At 68.1% G+C, this 16,591-nt stretch overlaps 3 protein-coding genes across 3 annotated transcripts; 2 read left to right on the forward strand and 1 right to left on the reverse strand.

Annotated features, from left to right (window-relative positions):
- Nucleotides 1–146: 146 nt before the first annotated feature.
- Nucleotides 147–7,243, reverse strand: CPSF7 (cleavage and polyadenylation specific factor 7). Its single transcript, XM_084288487.1, is given in 11 exon segments — nt 147–1,425; nt 1,530–1,703; nt 1,811–1,979; nt 2,068–2,186; nt 2,281–2,513; nt 2,515–2,690; nt 3,947–4,092; nt 4,357–4,460; nt 4,676–4,894; nt 6,769–6,899; nt 7,201–7,243. Coding segments are annotated over 9 exon segments (1,389 nt in total). The 5' UTR covers nt 6,823–6,899; nt 7,201–7,243; the 3' UTR covers nt 147–1,425; nt 1,530–1,534.
- Nucleotides 7,244–7,281: 38 nt separating this feature from the next.
- Nucleotides 7,282–9,321, forward strand: SDHAF2 (succinate dehydrogenase complex assembly factor 2). The gene is made up of 4 exons (XM_084288511.1): nt 7,282–7,380; nt 8,019–8,248; nt 8,770–8,879; nt 9,033–9,321. The coding sequence occupies exons 1-4, from the start codon at nt 7,366–7,368 to the stop codon at nt 9,161–9,163; spliced, it is 486 nt and encodes a 161-aa protein (XP_084144637.1). The 5' UTR covers nt 7,282–7,365; the 3' UTR covers nt 9,164–9,321.
- Nucleotides 9,322–12,172: 2,851 nt separating this feature from the next.
- Nucleotides 12,173–13,030, forward strand: LRRC10B (leucine rich repeat containing 10B; the record flags this gene model as incomplete). The annotated part of the gene is made up of 1 exon (XM_084288498.1): nt 12,173–13,030. The coding sequence occupies one exon, from the start codon at nt 12,173–12,175 to the stop codon at nt 13,028–13,030; it is 858 nt and encodes a 285-aa protein (XP_084144624.1).
- Between the last annotated feature and the right edge of the window lie 3,561 nt (nt 13,031–16,591).

Genomic DNA, 16,591 nt, shown 5'->3' on the forward strand with positions numbered 1-16,591 from the left:
TTGGAAGTGCCACAGGAGAGTGGGGACACTTGGCTCTTGCTGCCCTTCCCTCCCGTGCAGCCTCGTTCCGCACAGGGGCTGTACAACGCTCCCCCCGCCACATCCATCCCCTAAAAGCCCTGAGAGAAGCTCCCTACAGCGCCATATAAAAGACTGACAACGTCATCAAGTTTATTACACAATTTCCAACCTATCAGAAAGACAAACAAATCTAGTCACTGCGAGCAGGAGGGGCAGCGCCTCGCCGGGTAGTTAATAGGGGTTTGCTCTGCACTTTTCCCCACTATTTGGAAAGAAACTAAAAATTTGTGTCGTTAAGTAAAAAAAAACAGAACTCTCCCACCAAATGCTCCCCCCAGCACTCACCCGCTAAGCCGGCACCTCGTGGTACTTTACAGATTTTTTTTTTTCTCTTTTTTTTTGTGTGATTTTAGCCTAAAAAGACCTCTGGAGCCGGGTTTCTCCTGTCCGGCCACAGTTCAGAGGGCAAGCCCGCCCCGCTGGGGGCTGGAAATCGCTCTGGGTCTCCGCCCCGACCCCCTTGGGCTCTGCCAGCACACAGCCTGTGCCGGAGGGACCCTTGTGGGGCTTGGGGGCTGCTCCCTGGCCTTGAAGCGGCTGCACACAGCTCCGTGCAGCCCCGCCAGGCACAGAAACCTCCCGGCCTTGTCCCCACCACCCCGTCCCAGCCTGCGACCACGTGACACAGCCGGGGTGCCACCAGCCGCTGGGAAAGGGGGGTCAGGGCAACGCCGCAGGGAAGGGGGCAGCCCCTGGCGGGGAACGCGCGGTCCCCGAGGCCCGCCGGCTGCGGGTGGCAGCCCGCCCTGCCTCCTTTGCTTCCTCTAAAACAAGGAAGGCTCTGCGGGAGAGGCCGGCTCCACGCGGGGCCCCGCTGCTGCCTGCTGGCCAGAGCTGCTGCTTCGGGAGAGGTGCCCGGCGGCAGCGATCCTGCTGGGACCAGGCACAACTCCTCGCGCCTCCTCTGGCCCTACAGACGCAGGGCGTGAGCTGCACGCCTCCAAACCCCCTTGCTGCACGCGCCTGCGGGGGGATCCGTCCCCTTCCGGACATACCCCAAAGGGCTGCGGAGAGGAAAAGGCTCACAAACCTCCCTCCGTGGTAGAAAAGCACCATTTCTCTTTGGGTCCAAGTATCCGCGGAGCGGGGCGGCCCCGGGCTCCCCGGCTTCCAGCCTCTCCCTGGGAAGTAGCAGCGGCGGCGGAGGGTGCGGGCGAGGGCTCAGGCCCCAAGGCCACGAGGTGTCGGAGGGAGGCGGCAGGGCGCAGCCAGGCCCTTCCTCGGGTGCCCGGAGAGAGCCGGGGGCAGCGGGGAAAGGGTAAGGGGGTGGAGCGGCCTCGGTGGCACAGTCCTGGTCGAGGTGAGGAGATCCGAGTCCATTAAAAACCACTTACTGCCGAACTCCTGCGGGGCACAGGGAGGATTGGGGTGCTCAGCGCTGCTCCAGAGACCCCCACAGGCGTCTCCAGTCCCAGGGGAGGGTGCAGCAGCGCCTGGCTGCGGCTCACCTGTCTCAGTGGTGCCGGTCCCTGTCTCTGTCCCTGTCCCGATGCCGCTCGTGCTCCCGGTTCCGCTCCTGGAAATAGTCCTCGTGCCGGTCCTCGCTGTGCAGCAGGTCCCGGTGCCGCCGGCTGCTCTCGCGGGACCGGCTGGGAGAGCGCTCCCGGGACCGGTGCCGTTTCCTGGGGAAAAAGAAGAAAAAGATGTTTTGGTCACCTCCCAGGGGGATGCAGCCGGGTCTCTCCCCGCAGAGGGGACGGAGAGCGAGACCCCGGGACGGGCGCAGTACCTGGAGGAGCTGCTGCTGGCGCCCGTGCTGTAGGACTTGGCTTCGATCCCATGCAGGCAGTCTTTGAGGGAGGAGAGGAGGACGCGGCACCGCTCGTCGCTGGCCACGCGGGACTGCTTGATGACGGCGATGGCCGTCAGGAGGGTCTCGATGGCGTCGCTGTAGTCGCCTGGGCGGGAGCGGAGCGGGGCTGAGGGATGCGGGCGAGCTGCGGGGTCGGGGCAGGGGGATGGGGACGGGGACGGGGTCACCGTTACCTGCGCTGGCGCCCGACACCGCCTTGGAAATGGCGCTGCTGGAGATGGCCCGGTTCCTGTTCATGATCTCCTCAAACTCCACCTCGCTCACGGCAGGTGGCGGCGGGCCGAGCTCCCGGCTGCGCGGAGACACACGCGTGGGGGGGGGGGAGTCGGCAGGGCTGCCCCCACCCCGTTTGGCACCCAGCCCCCTCTCCCTCGCCCTCCGCTCACCTGCTGTGGTTGTAGGGGGCCATGGCCTTGCTGTAGGTGTCCGGCGGGGGCCCCAGGGCGGCGCTGGGCGGGGGGAAGAAGGCCGGGTTGAGGTGTAGGGCCGGGGGGACGGCCCCCGGGGGCGGCACGGCCAGGTGTGGGGGCAGTCGGGGCGGCGGGGGCATGAGGTGCTGGTAGTGGATGCCGGGCGGCGGCGGGGGGACGCCGAAACCGGAGGAGAGGGGCGGCGGGGGGCGGCATGGGCGGCGGGGGCAGCCCCATGAGGGGCAGGGCGGCGGGGGGGCGGTTGAAGAAGGGCAGGATGGAGGGGGGCTTCTCCACGCGGGCGGGCGGCAGCGCGTTGTCCGTCGGCGTGGCGCGGCCGTCCACGGAGTCCAGGGAGTCCCGGGAGTGGGCCCGTGGCGGCACACCTGCAAGCGGCACGGGAAAGGCCGTGAGCTGTGACCGCGGGCCCCGCACGCCTCGGAGACCTCCTCCTCCTCCTCCCCGCCCGCCCACCGAGGTCCGGTTTCTGAAGAGCTGGAGGTGCCCGGAGATGGATGCAGCCAGCCAAGCGTAGCCTCCGCCTCCACGTGCCTCCAGGAGGGCCCCGCGCTCTCAGCGGGGCGCCGGCCGCCCGCACGGCGTCCCAGGGACGTCGCAGAGCAAGCGGGTTACATGGACGGAGGTGAAAAGCCCCGAGGAACGGGGAGAGGTGGCCAAGTCCCAAGTCCCAGAAGCTATCAGACAACCCAGAGCACCCGCCAGTTGCTGATGGGAAGGGATTTGAACCAGCCTGGGCGTGGAGGGACACCAGGGGACAGAATGCAAGCGCTGACAGCTGGAGGAAGGAAAACTCAGTGCCTGGCTACCCTAGAAGAGACGGGCAGGAACCCTTGCTATGTCCGAAGAGGCTTTGAGGATGAGCCAGGAGAGGAAAGAGGGGGGCAGGAGCCCTGGGGGAGCTGCCGAGACCACCACAAAGCCTCTCGAGGGAGGCCAAAACTCCAGAAGGGGACGTGCTCTGCTCCACCAAGCCACGAGGGCTCTAACGGCGCTGCTGAGCAGCGACCGGTGCTGGAGCTGAAGGGAGGGGGCAAAGGGCAGAGCGTTCAGAAAGAAGGGCTCTCCTCGCATGGAACGGGGTCACGGATCTACAACGGCCACAGCTGGCCAAGACCTCCTCGTACGTGCTCCTGCCAGGTCAGTCCCTGCGGCTCCGCAGAGCCCCCCGGCGCGGGGCCAGGGTGTCACATCGCTGCGGAGTGAGGCAAGGAGCACCTATTGCCATTGTAGGAAGCCCACGGCCAGGCCCCAGCTGGAATCCTGCGTCCAGTGATGGGCACCTTACCTCCGCAGGGATGGACAAATTCTGGAGGAGATCCAGAGAAGAGCTACTACTAGCTATGGAGGGTCTTAGCTATGTTGGTAGGCTGAAGAGCTTAAGCCCATTCAGTTTGGAGAAGGAGGAGGAGGAGGCTACGAGGGATCTTCGCAGTGTGTGAGCACCTAAAAGGGGATCATAAAGACTCGAGTCAGGAGCTAAGCGGACTCGGCAGCAATAGGACATCACCCCCGGAGGCTGCTGGCAGCGTCCCCCCGCCCCGAGGGCTCGGCCTGACAGCTCGGCGGGGTCCTGCGGGAGGTGCCCCCCCCCCTACCCGCGGCGCGCCCGCGCCCCACTCACGTTTGCGAGCCTGCGCCTCGAACTGTGACAGGTTCTGCCGGGTGGCCAGCCTCACCTCCACCTTGTCCCCGTTGAGGATTTTGCCGGGCAGGAGCTCCAGCAGCTTGTGGACCGAGTTCTCAGAGGCAACCACCACCTCTGCGTACCTGCGGGGAAGCCCAGCGCTCAGTGGGCAGGAGCCAGCCCCGAGTGCTGCACCCCCCGGCAGGGGTAGGACCCCCCCAGAACCCCAATCTGCCCCCCCTGCAGCACCCACCACCGCCTGACACCAGCCTGGAGCCTCAGGTCCCCATCGGTTCCCTTTCCAGGTGCTGGCACTGCCAGGAGCCTGCATTTCACCACCCCTGCGCCCGCTGGGGAAAGCTCCGGCCGCTCGGGCCAGGCTCCCCGTGCTCCCCCTCGGCTCTCACCCTTTCGACTGGCCGTTGGCCCGGTTCTCTGCAAACTTCAGCTCCACCACGTCGTAGACGCCGACCGAGCGGATGGTCTGGATCAGCTGCTGGTCCGTCGTCCACTGCGGGCAGCAGGGCAGAGAGGCTGCCGTCAGCCCCTGCAGCCCGGCCCGCTGGGATCCCAAGCCTCTCAGGGCTCCAAACCCCATTCCCGTTCGCACTTTAGGGTCAAGCCCAGCTCAGAACGCCTCGTCAGCGTGGCCTGAGGAGAACCAGCACCTCCCAGCAGCTCCGCAGCCCTCAGGGGCTTCTCTGGAGGACCCCCCGCAGCACTCACCCAGGAGAAGCTGCCCACGTAGACGGCGGCTCTCTTGTTGCGCAGCCCGCTGTAGGTGTAGAGGATGGCAGGGGATTTGTTGTTGGGCTTGGGGGACGGCTCCTGCCGGATCTCGGGGGGCGGCTCCGAGCTGCTGGTGCGGCTTTCGGGGGGCTGCGAGCTGGCTGCGAGCACGTCGTCGTACAGATCCATCTGGTCAGCATTACTGAACTCCGAGTCCTGCGAGGGGAGAGACCGTGAGGGGAGGCCCGGGGAGGGGAACGTGGCTTGGGAAGGGGTCCGTGGCCACGCACGGGGCTCTGTAGGATTGCCCTGATGCGCTCAAGTCCTCTAAAACCCCCCAGCAGAAGCCAACTCTCATCCCCCTCCAGGTGAGCATGAGTGAAGCTACAGCGCGCTGCGATCTCCTCATGGATGCGTTCACCTCCAGGGCTTCAGCCAGAAGTCCCCCGGGCCCAGCCAGCCCTCTCCGCTTCTCCACCACCCTGCGAAACCGCGCAGCACCCTGGGCAGGCCAAAAATAAACCCCTCGGCGTGTGGAAACCCCCGGGATTGTGCTTCCTCCCTGCCGGCACGGAAATCCCTGAGCCTCCCTGCTCGGCACGGAGGAGGGGCAGCGGGCGCCGCGCCGCGATGCTCGGCGTGACCCTGCCGCAAGGCGGGGAGGGGAAGGATGCTCCCGGAGCAGAGCCACGGGGCTGCACGGGGCTGACTTTCCCCTTCCTGATTTCGCCCACGAGCTTTTCTCTTTCCCCACGCACTTCCCCCGCGTGGGCAAAGGGCTGGCTCGCCGCGAGCTGCGCGCCCGGGCAGGACTCGGCTTGCTCCTCGCACCAGGAAGCAGCTGGGCTCTCAGCGATACGCACCGGGACGGGTTCAGAGGCAGAAAACCAAATTTAAGCAACGCCTCACCCGGCGGGCAGCGTGGCTTCCTCCTGCTCCCCCTCGGGCCAGCCGAACTCCTGCGGGGCCGCGTTTGCACCGCTGCGCCCTGTGCAGCACGGAGCAGCCACCCAAGCAGCTCCTCAGCCACGAAATCGAGTGTCCTACATCCGCTGTCCCATTCCCACTCCTGCTCCGTGCTATATTTAATTTGGAGCGTACGGTGAGCGCCGTGTTTACTACGTCCCTTCGTCCCGATGGCTCGCCCGGATCCAACGCTGGGGGAACCAGCACGAGGTGGTGAAACCCCCGTGCTGACAGCCAGGGAGCTGCGAGCCCACAGCACGGCACTGCAGGAGCTCGTGGTGCCCCCGGGGAAATTTGCTCAGCACGCAGCCCTCGAGGGCTCGCAGAGACACAAAATCCACGCCTTTACCCGCAGACACCCTTTGACAACCAGGGCTGTTCCTCAGGCAAGGCGTAACCGCTCAGCGTCCGGCACTTTCAGCTGCGGAGCTGATAAAAAGGCTGCAGGAATATCAACAGGGCCAAGTATTTTCGTCCTCGTTCTCAAAACAGCCCAGCTGGTTGCTTCGGCTGCCTCCCACGCCGCTGCCCCCCCCCGGCAAGGCCCAAGGCTGCAAACTTTCTGCCTGAAAGGTGCCTGACTTTTGGCGAGTCCCGCACAACAAGAGGTGGCTGGGGCAGAAATCCCTCGGAAGCCCTCAGCTGGGGGACGCTGCGGCTTGGGAGCTGCTGGGGATCCTCCTGCCCCGCTCAGCTTTCGGTGCTGTGCTGTTTAAGAACCGCGGTGCTCCCAGAAGATAACACCCAGCTCACGGTCCCGGCACTCGGGGCGTGCTCCAGCAGCCTCTTACCCTCGCTGGCGCTTGGGGCCAGCCGGCCCTAATCACTTCCAGCTCCGAGAAGCCGCCGGCTCTGTCAAAGCCCTTTTGTGCCCTGTGCCCCAGCCCCTCCGGATGAACCTTCCCGTGCTGCGTGCGGCCAGGTTCACGCTGACCTCCTGATGCTGCTCTCTCACTGCGGGCTCAACGGGCAGCACGGGGCCCTGCAGGCGCTCTCCTTCCCCAAACCTCCCGCGCTCAGCCCCCCGCCTCTCCCGTTCCCGTGCCGGGGGGGTTCCCCGGGGAACGTTCGGGTGCCGGGGGCTGGTGCCCGCTGCCTCGCGGTGCCCCCGGGGAGCCCCTCACCTGGTTGAACTCCTCGTCGGCGTAGATGTCGATCAGGTCCACTCCCTCGGACATAGTTCCCGACGGGGGCCGGGACCGGGGCGGCACCGGGACCGGGACCGGGACGAGCAGCAGCACACTAAGGGGGGGCACTGCGGGATAGGGGGGGGGCGGCTGTCACTGCCGGCCCCCCCGGTGCCCCCCAACTCCCCCCGGTGCCCCTCGGTTCCCCCCTCCCCCACCATCCCCTCCCGGTGCGGCCTCCCCGAGGCCTGGGCCCCCCCCCCCAGCCCGGTTCCGCCCCCCCCGGCCCGGTGCCGCCCCCCTCGTCCCGGTTCCGCCCCCCCCGGCCCCGGCCTGGTCCCGGTCCCGGTCCCGGGTTCAAGGGGAGGGGTCGCGGCCCCTCCCCCCCCCCCCGCCCCTCCCGGTGCCGCCCGCAGGCCCCGCGCTCACCGCCACCGCCAGCGCCGCCGCGCCTCGCCCCGCCCCTTCCGGCCTCCGCCCGCCGCGCCCCGCCCCTTCCGGCCACCGCCCCGGGGTTGACCATAGAGACGGGAGGGCCGCGGGAGTAGAGCGGCTCCCTGGGGGAGGGAGGGGGGAGGGGGTGCTGGAGGTGTCATGGCGGCGGGCAGGGTGAGAGGGGAGGGGAGTGGGGGGGATTGGGGGGGAATGGAGGCCTGGGGGGGGGATTGGGGGGAATTGGGGGCCTGGGGGAGGGGAATGGGGTCTGGGGGGGGGAAAAGGGGCCTGGGGGGGGAATGGGGGCCTGGGGGATGTAGGAGGGGGGGTTATGGGGGCGGGGGGGGAATTGGGGGCTGTGGGGGGGCGGGGATTGGGGCACTGGGGCCTTGGGGGGGTTGTGGGGGCGCATGAGGGGTGAGGGATTGGGGCTGGGGGGGTAAAAGGGGCAAGGTGTGGGGATTGGGGGGTGGGAAGGGGGAAAATGGGGGGCTGGGGGACTCGTGGGGGGGACTAGGGGTAGTGGGGGCTGGGGGGGATTGGGGAGGTGGGGGGGGGGATTGGGGAGGTGGGGGGGGGGATTGGGGCCTGGGGGGCTCGCATGTGGGGTGTGGGATCGGGGCCTGGCTTGGGGTGGGGTGAGGATTAGGGGCGGCAGGGCTTGGGGGGGGATTGGGGTGCTGTGGGTGGGGTGGGGAATTAGAGTCCAGGGGGGTGGGTGGGGATTAGGGGTGGGGGGGCTTGGTGTCGGGGGAGATTGGGGCCTGGGGCTGTGTTAAGGTTGGTGCCTGACGCCCCCGGTGCTGCCCCAGCCCCTCTCGCAGCTCTGCTCGCTGCCCCGCTGGGCCCTGCGCCGGCCCCTGCTGCTGTGTGCCCAGCGTGGCTACCGCGGGGACTCGCCGAGCGACTCGGGGAAGGACGTGCTGGAGATCCCCCTGCCCCCCTGGCAGGAGCGCCCCGACGAGCCGCTGCCCACCAAGAGGGCCCGGCTGCTGTATGAGAGCAGGAAGAGGGGCATGCTGGAGAACTGCATCCTGCTCAGGTGAGGCACGGGCTGCCCGGCCCCTCCGGCGCTCAGGAGGCGAGCGTAGCTGCCACGCAACTCAGCTCACTGCTACATCCTTTAATTAGCAAGGAAAAGCTCTGGGCGTTGCAGGAATCAGCTTGATGGGGCAGGGCTCGGTCAGATTCCAAACCCTGAGGAGATGTTGTGTTGCTTGGGGGGAGCTGGCAAGCATCTGAGGAGCTGCACTGAGCTGTCGGATAAATCACCACTGGGTTGGTGCAGCTGCTGGCAGGACGGTGCCAGAGGCAGCACATGAGAGGTCTGGAGGAAGCTTCTAGCTGGTGGCTGAGTCCAAAATCCTTGGGGAGGATTTTTGGGGCCTCCTGGGCTTCTTCTGTGGGAGGTAACAAAGCCTAGCCCGAGGTGTAGGGCAGGAGGCAGCACACAGCAGCTCCTCCCAGTCCTCTGGTGTCACGTAGAGAGCCAGGCAGCAGCCGCTGTGCCAGCCCTGCTCTTCCTCCACGCCCCGCACTCATCCTCGTGCCTCCCCCTTCCAGCCTCTTTGCGAAGGAGAACCTGAACCGCATGAGCGAACGGCAGCTGAACCTCTACGACCGGCTCATCAACGAGCCCAGCAATGACTGGGACATTTACTACTGGGCCACAGGTACGTGTGGCCACCGAGGTGGCACTGCACCGGGCTGCAGGAGCTGGGCTTGGTGTGCTGGGCGCCCTGGGGCTGCGTGGGGCCGCTCTCCTTATTTTTGCTCTTCTTATTTTTGCTTTTCTTATATTTCTGCTCTTCTTATTTTTGCTGCAGAAGCGAAGCCCACGCCAGCCGTGTTTGAGAACGAGGTGATGGCCATGCTGAGGGAGTTTGCCAAGAACAAGAAGAAGGAGCAGAGGCTGCGGCAGCCGGACCTGGAGTACCTCTTCGAGCCCCCACGCTGACGGGCGGCTGTCCTTCCCCCTCCCCGCCCCCTGGAGCAGAGGAGGGGCAGCGGGGGCCCTGCAGAAACACCAGCGCTGCCGCCCTCCCTGCTCTCCTCCTCCTCTGGCAGCGGCTCCCGCGGACTCTCAGGGCTTGATGAATAAAGCTGTGGCTGCTAGCCCTGGCGCTCGCCTTGCCTGGCTGCCCCTCCTGCTGCACGCCGGGCTCTGCTCTGGGGTGGAGGTGGCAGCCGCGGGGAGCTCGCTCCGCTGCGCGCCAGGGGGTGGCTGGTCCCTGGTGAGTGGTGTCCTGTGGGCCCTCAGCCACCCCTGGTGCTCCCCCACCTGACCCTGGGAGCCCGCAGTGCCACCACAGCTGGTCCCCAGCGCCCTCCACAGGGTGTCCCAGCCGGGCCGGTGTCCCCAGGCAGCGGTGACAGTCCCCGTGTGGCCGCGGTCACCGCGCGTCACCGTGCCGGTTACCTGGAGACGGCACGGCGCTCCCGGCTTCCGCAGCGACGTCCTGCAGCCACCGGCTCCCTGTGGTGGCACTGTGGGGACAGCGGGCACCCCAGCAGCATGCCGTCCACCCGTCCGTTTGTCTGTCCCCGCGCCAAGCTGCGCTCCCTGCCCTGGGGCTTGCCTGCCCTGGGGCTGGGCCCCTTCAGCGCGAAGCCACGCGCGGGGGACAGCGGGGACCTGATGGATTTCTACGCCACCACCTACGCCGTGGCTTACGGTAGGGGTGGGGGGCAGCCCTACTCCCCCCCCAAGAGCTGTAGGGGGCTCGCCAGCCTGGCTGAGCCCCCCTGTGTCACCCAGGCCACCGCGGTTTCCGTCCCTTCCTCGGTCACCACGTGGGCGCCGGCTTCGTCTCCAACACCCGCTCCGACGCCGCCAGCCTCATCCGCCCTCGCAGCGCGGCAGGGGGGTGCGTGCCCCCGCTGCGGGGCGGGGACAGGGGCACTTTTTGGGGGTTCCCCTGCTCACAGCCGTCCTGAACTCTCGCCGCAGCCCCTTCTGGGACACCACCACGGCCGAGCACTTCCAGCCCCTCCTGCTCCCCGATGGCCGGAGCCTGCTGCCGTGGCACGTCCACCAGCCAGGCAGCGGCTACAGCCGCGAGCAGCCCCTCCCTCACCTCCGTGCCGGGGCGGTGAGCCCCCCGCCCGCCTCCGGGGAGCATGGTGCTGATCCTGCCCAGACAGGTACGGTTTTGGGGGGACAGCCCCAAGCCTTGGAAGGTTTGGGGGTCCCAGAAGCCCGCTGCCCTGCACAACCCCAAAAAGCAGGGGGATGCCCTAGGCTGTGCGAGCTCCGGGGCAGCAGGGCTGAGCCCCCCCCACCCCATTTCCCACCCCACAGACGTCCTGCAGAGGACAACCATCGGTGCCAAGGAGGAGACGGGCTTCACCAGGGCCACCCCCACGAGCGGCGTCATCCTGCCGGCAGCGCTGGGCCAGCCCGTGAGCCCCCAGCCCCCTTGGCTCCCCTCTTTCCCCTCCAACACCCGACACGCGTTTCTCTCCCGCAGCTCGGGGCCAGCACCACCACCACGGACTACCTGCCCCCCGCTGGCGGCACGGTAAGAGGCATGGGGCGGCGAGGTGACCCCCAGTTGGGGCCCCCCGCGTCCCATCCCTCCCCGTCCCAAACAGGGCGGCAGGGTGCTCCCGGTGCTGGCGCGGGGCTCCGACAGAGGCAGCGGCTTCAGCCGGGAGACCCCCCGGGGCCCCCTGAGCGTGCCGGTGAGTGGCTCCCGACCCGTCCCGTCCCCGTCCCGTGTGTCCCCCCCAGCCTCACCCGCTGTCCCCACACAGGTCTCGCCCCGCTGCCCCCCGGTGCTGCTCGTCTCCCGGGGGCTGCAGGCCTCTCGTCCGGCCCAGGCCCGTTTGCGGGGCCAGCAGAGCACCGGCAGGATGGTGGGTGCACACCCCGACCCCCCCAGTACCCCCAGCACCACGGGGCCGGGTGCCCACCCCTCATTCCCCCCATAGGAGCCGTCGGGGTTCACCACCAACAACGGCTGGGCCGCGACCCCCCCCGTGGACCCCGTGCCCCGCAGCACCGGGTGAGTGTGGCCGGGATGGGGGGCACGGATATGGGGCAGGGGGCTCAGCCCTGACCCCTCGCCCCTCGGTTTCACAGCACAGCCCGGGCCCAGCCGCACGGCGCAGCCCTGGGGGGGCGTCCAGGCCCTGCGGCCCAGCGGCTTCGGCACCAACAACCTGCGCACGGCGCTGGGGGGCGGCGGCGGCGCCGGGCTCACGGCCCCCACCCCGTAAAAAAAAGGGTGGGGAGGGGCATTAAAGGAGTGGGACCGCGGGGGGCGTGGCTTCGAGCGCAGGGGGCGTGGACACGGGCGAGGGGGCGTGGTTTGAGGGCGGGGGGCGTGGTCTCAGCTTTGGGGTGTGGGCACTGGGGGTGTGGGGGCGTGGTCTGAGCGCAGAGGGGGCGTTTTCTGGGGTTTGGGGGCATGGTCTAGAACTCGGGGGCGTGGTCTGAGCGCGATGGGGGTGTGGTTTATGTGCAAGGGGTGTGGTCTGAGCGCGGAGGGGGTGTGGTCCCTGGTTTAGGGGGCGTGACCCCGGGTTAAAGGGGCGTGGTCATAGTTTGAGGGGCGTGGCCTGAGCGCGGAGGGGGCGTGGTCCCTGGTTAAACGGGGCGTGGTCGGGTGGCTAGGGGGTGTGGTCACTGGCGAGTAGGGGGCGTGGTCCCTGCTTCGGGGGCGTGGTTTTGGTCTCGGGGGCGTGGTCTGAGCGCGGAGGGGGCGTGGTCCCTGGTTCAGGGGGGCGTGGTCCCGGCTTGTGGGGACGGGATCCCGGACTCGGGGGCGTGGTCTGAGCGCGGAGGGGGCGTGGTCCCTGGTTCAGGGGGGCGTGGTCCCGGCTTGGGGGGGCGGGATCCCGGACTCGGGGGCGTGGTCCAGGTCTCGTGGGCGTGGCCTGCCGGCGGTGGGGGCGTTCCCCGCGGCTCCCCGCCGTGCGGTGCCGGTGCCGGGTGTCGGCGGCTCCGTGCGCCCCGGGGGCGATGGGCAGCGGCGGCTCGGCGCGGCCGGTGTCGGCCGAGGGCCCCGGGGGCGCGGAGCAGCGTCTGGAGGTGCGCGGCGGGCGGCTGCCGGCGGCGCTGTGGGCGCAGCGCGGGCTGGTCAAGCTGTACCTGAGCGGCGCGGGGCTGCGGGAGCTGCCGGCCGAGCTGGCGGCGCTGCGGCACCTCCGCACGCTGGCCCTGGACGGCAACGAGCTGCTGGAGGTGCCCGAGGCGCTGTGCCGCCTGCCGCGCCTGGCCTACCTCTACCTGGGCCGCAACGGGCTGCAGGGGCTGCCGCCCGCCTTCGCCCGCCTGCAGAGCCTGCGCTGCCTCTGGCTGGAGGGCAACTTCGTGGCCCGCTTCCCCCGCGCCCTGCTGCGCCTGCCCGGCCTGCGCAGCCTGCAGCTGGGCGACAACCGCCTGGCGCGCCTGCCCGCCGCCCTGCCCCGCATGGCCGGCCTGCGCGGGCTCTGGCTCTACGGCAACCGCTTCGAGGAGTTCCCCCCGGCCCTGCTGCGCATGGGCCAGCTCCGCGTCCTCGACCTGGACCGCAACCGCATCGCCCGCTTCCCCGACCTGGCCGGCCTGGCCGGGCTGCGCCTGCTCTCCTACGACCACAACCCCGTGCGGAGGCCGCCCCGCGTGGCCGATGCCGTGCGGCTGGTGGGCGACGGGGCGCAGGAGTACATGGAGGCGCGGGAGGAGCACCTGCAGGGCCTCCGGAGCCAGGGCGAGAAGGAGGAGGAGGAGGAGGAAGGCGCCGAGGCCTCCCCGGCAGCCCCCGGGGATGGCTCCCCGCTGCTGGGGGACGCGGAGGGCGGCAGCGCGGCCCTGCCGGGCTCCCCCGGGGAGACGTGAGGTGCTGTGCCGCAGCTGGACACCCCCAGGATGTGCTGCAAAGGGATGGGGAGCCTCCGCCGGGCTGCTGAGGACCAGCATCTCCCACCTAGGGCATGCAGAATGGGAAGCCTGCGGCCTCTGCACGAGGGAGAGCAGTCCCCAGTTTGCTGGGACCGCAAAGAGCCGCCACCTGGACCCACAGGGCTCACGGCTTGCATCCACAAGTCCACCTTAGAGCGCCCTGCGTATGCACGGGGCTGGAGCATCGGACAAGGGAAGCCTCCCTCTGCCTGGTGGGCGGCCCTGCAGAGCCCGCTCACCCACGGGACAGGAGTCCCTGAGAAGCCGGTGTCCCAGGAGCACGGCTCTGGGGACTTTCCCACACCGAGCTGCAGGTGCCTCACCGCCTCCACGGGTGCCTTTTGCTCCTGCTTCCACGGGGCAAGACGGAAAGAAGCAACGCTGTTTGCATCTCTGCCTGCAGACCCCGTTGCCCTGAAGAGCGTCAAGGTTTGAGACAAACGCACAAACCTCTTCTGCACCCAGGGACCCCCCACCTGCTGCTTCCAGGATGGAAGGATGGAAATTCCAGGCTTGGGAGGATGGAAAGCCTCGCCTGGGCACCCACTCTCAAGCCTGTGAAGGGGTTTGCCTCTCTGCAGTGGGAAGAGGAGTCCCGTGCCCTGCCCAGAATCAGGGCACGGAGACAGGGCTGCAGGCTCACCGTCTCTCTTCCCCTCCTCAAGCCCCATTTGTCCCAAACCCTGGCAATAAAAAGCACAAACCCAGCAAATCTGGTGTGGAAAGGCTTTGGGTTTGGTTCTTGGGGGGGGGGGGGGGGGGGCTGCAGCAGGGAAGGGGGAGGTGTTTGGGAAGGGGGCTGAACTCAGCCTGTCAGTGCTGCGCTGCAGGGCCAGCTTATTCTTATTTTTAGGGCTGGATGCGGTCCCGTTCCCTCTGCCCACCCCCGAGCCCTCCTGGCACACCCCGTGCCACCTCTGAGGTCTCGGCTCACCGGAGGGCACAGACCGCGCATCCGCTTTTAATTGCGAGGGCTTGGGCTGGGCGGCCGGCAGCCAAGCCCGCGTGCCCACCACATCCTCTGCCTTCTTTGGGGTTTTCCATCCTCTTTGCAGCAGGAGCCGTGGCTGCGTTCAATGCCATTAAGAAGCTGCTTTCCCTCGAGCAGGGCTGTGCCACCGCCGCGGGGTGCAGGCAGCCGGGGGTGCCGCCAGCCTCTCCCCGCAGCAGGGACGAGATCCACGTGCAGGGAAGCGTGGAAGGTGATGCTTGCAAACGGGGTCCCTGCCTCTCCAGTGCCTCTTCCCACCCCGCATCCCGATTCCCGGCTCGGGTGTGGGATTTGTGCCTGTCCCGGGCTGGGGCTGCTGTCTGGGACCTGCACGTTTCTGCTCCGCGCGAGCCTTCGGGGCTGCTGGCATCTTGGGGAGGCGTGCGTGCAGTGCATCATCCATACGTCGGCCTCTATATATATCCCTGCCTCCTCGCAGCTCCCCGCGCACACCGCCGCGTGTCCTCGCCGCAGCTGGGAGCGTGCTGCTATTTCCATCTGCTCCCGCTGACTGCGGGCACCAAGGTGCAGGCGCCGGCAGCGCTGCGGCGAGGACGGGCTCCGCATGACGGGAGCACCGGCACCGAGCGCGTCAGCCGCCCTCCTCCTCCAACAGACCCCGGTCACGAGGAGAACCAGGCTCCGGTGTGTGTGTCCCCCCCGCAAAGCGCCCCGGCCTCATCCAGCGCCACGCTGCCCCGGGCACATCACCCCCTGCCAGCCCCGCGTCTGGAGTTTCCTTTACTTATTCAAGACCAGCTCAATTATTTATCACAGCAACTCGAGCCTTTGTGGTGCCGCTGGCGCCCCGGGCTCGCAGGCAGCCCGTGTACCCCCCGCTTTGGGGACAGGCGCCCTGGTGGGATGGCCCCATGCACGGTGGCGTTGGACACAGCGGGTACAAAGCCCCCCGGGGACCCCCAGCCCGCCCCCCCCAGCCCAGAGACGAGGCACGCTGGCAGTTCTGACTGTCCTTTATTACTGAGAGCAGGGGCTGCCTCCAGAAAACGAGGGGCCCCGCTCCCCAAAAATAGGATTCTGCAAAGAGGCGCCCCTGCCTCCGCCGGGGCCGTGCCCCCCGTCTGCCCCCACCTCCTGGGATCACCCAGTGCGCCCCATCCACAGCACACCCGCTCGCCGGCCGCTCTGGGCTTCTTTTTTTTTTTTCTTTTTTCATTTTTTTTCATTTTTTTTTCTTTTTTTTTTTTTTTCTCTATTTTACACACCAGTTGGATGTTACCGTCACATGAAGAAGAGAGATACCTGAACAAGATAACGGCTAAGAGCTCTAGAGTTAAAAATGAACACACGGCCCCGGGGAGCCCACCCTTCCCCGAGGAGCAGGGGGGGGCAGGGGGGGACGGGCACCCCTGCCCTCACACCCCGCTTTTGGGGGACCCCGGCACAGCCCGACGCAGTGCCTGGCACTGGGGGCCCCGCCACCCCTTGGCTTTGTGCGCGAGCCCAGCTGCAGCCCCTTCCCCAGGTGCGTCCATCTCCTCTGTTATGTTAAAAAAAGAGAGAAATGTGGTAAAAATACAAATGTCCCTAAAAGCATTATTATTACTGTAGTAGCAGAATTATGACTTCTCTCCAGATTGTCCGAAATGGTCTAACGGGGGGGAGGGGGGGGCTTCGGTGGCTGCCGGACACTTGCTGGCGGCAGGACAGGGACGGTGCCACCATGTCCCCAGGGCCACTTGTCCCCCAGCAGCGAGTCCCCTGTGGCAGAAGGAGGGCAGGCAGCCGGGGGGGGGGGACACACATGGGGGGGCAGCATCCCCTTGATGGCTGCTCCTTGTTTTTTTTTTGGGATATCTGGCGCAGGGTCCCCCACGCAATGAATTGACCCCAGTGGCTGGAGCTCAGCCCGAAGGGATGGCACCGATGCTCGTGGGGGTGTCCCAGCTGCGGGGCACCCCAGGGTGCCCAGGGGGACGCTGTGATGATGCTCGCAGCCCGTGGTGCTCTGGGCGGGTGGCACCCCGCTCTCAGGCTGGTCCCCATGGGTGGGGGGGACACGGTGTCCTTGGCACGTGCTGGGGGACACTGTGGTGGCCACAGGAAGACTGGGGTGCAGAGCCCGGCCCCTTCGGTGTCCCCGCGGTGGGCAGGGGGTGGCCGTGCCCTACCTGAGATGGCTGCGGAGGTGGCAGCAGCCCCGCTGCGGGAGGGCTTGGCCGGGGGCCCTGGCACGGGGACACCCCGAGTGCACCCCTGGTGGGGCAGGGAGCCCTGGGGAGGGACACCGAGCGGTGTCACCTGCTGGGGACGTCTCACAGCCAGCGCTGCTGCCATCCTGCTGCCTCCAATGCCACCAGACCGTGGCACGTGGGGGACACCCACTGTGGTGACAGCGGGGCGCCAACGGGGCGGTGCGGGCACCTTGGGGACGCAGCCGCTGGGTGCCAGCCCCCTGCAGCCAACAGTGGGGACAAGGACACCGCTGTGCACGGCGTGGGGACGGTGGCACCCGCTCCATCCTCACGCAGGACCCCCCCCGCTGG

The sequence above is a fragment of the Netta rufina genome, assembly GCF_964035555.1.
Source record: "Netta rufina genome assembly, chromosome: 5".
Classification (NCBI taxonomy): Eukaryota; Metazoa; Chordata; class Aves; order Anseriformes; family Anatidae; genus Netta; species Netta rufina.

Bases quoted from the DNA above. Each gene is read 5' to 3' on its own strand.
- SDHAF2 (XM_084288511.1), top strand. The intron at 8,249-8,769 runs GTGAGGCACGGG...TCCCCCTTCCAG, and splicing joins GAGAACTGCATCCTGCTCAG to CCTCTTTGCGAAGGAGAACC. The intron at 8,880-9,032 runs GTACGTGTGGCC...TTTTTGCTGCAG, and splicing joins CATTTACTACTGGGCCACAG to AAGCGAAGCCCACGCCAGCC.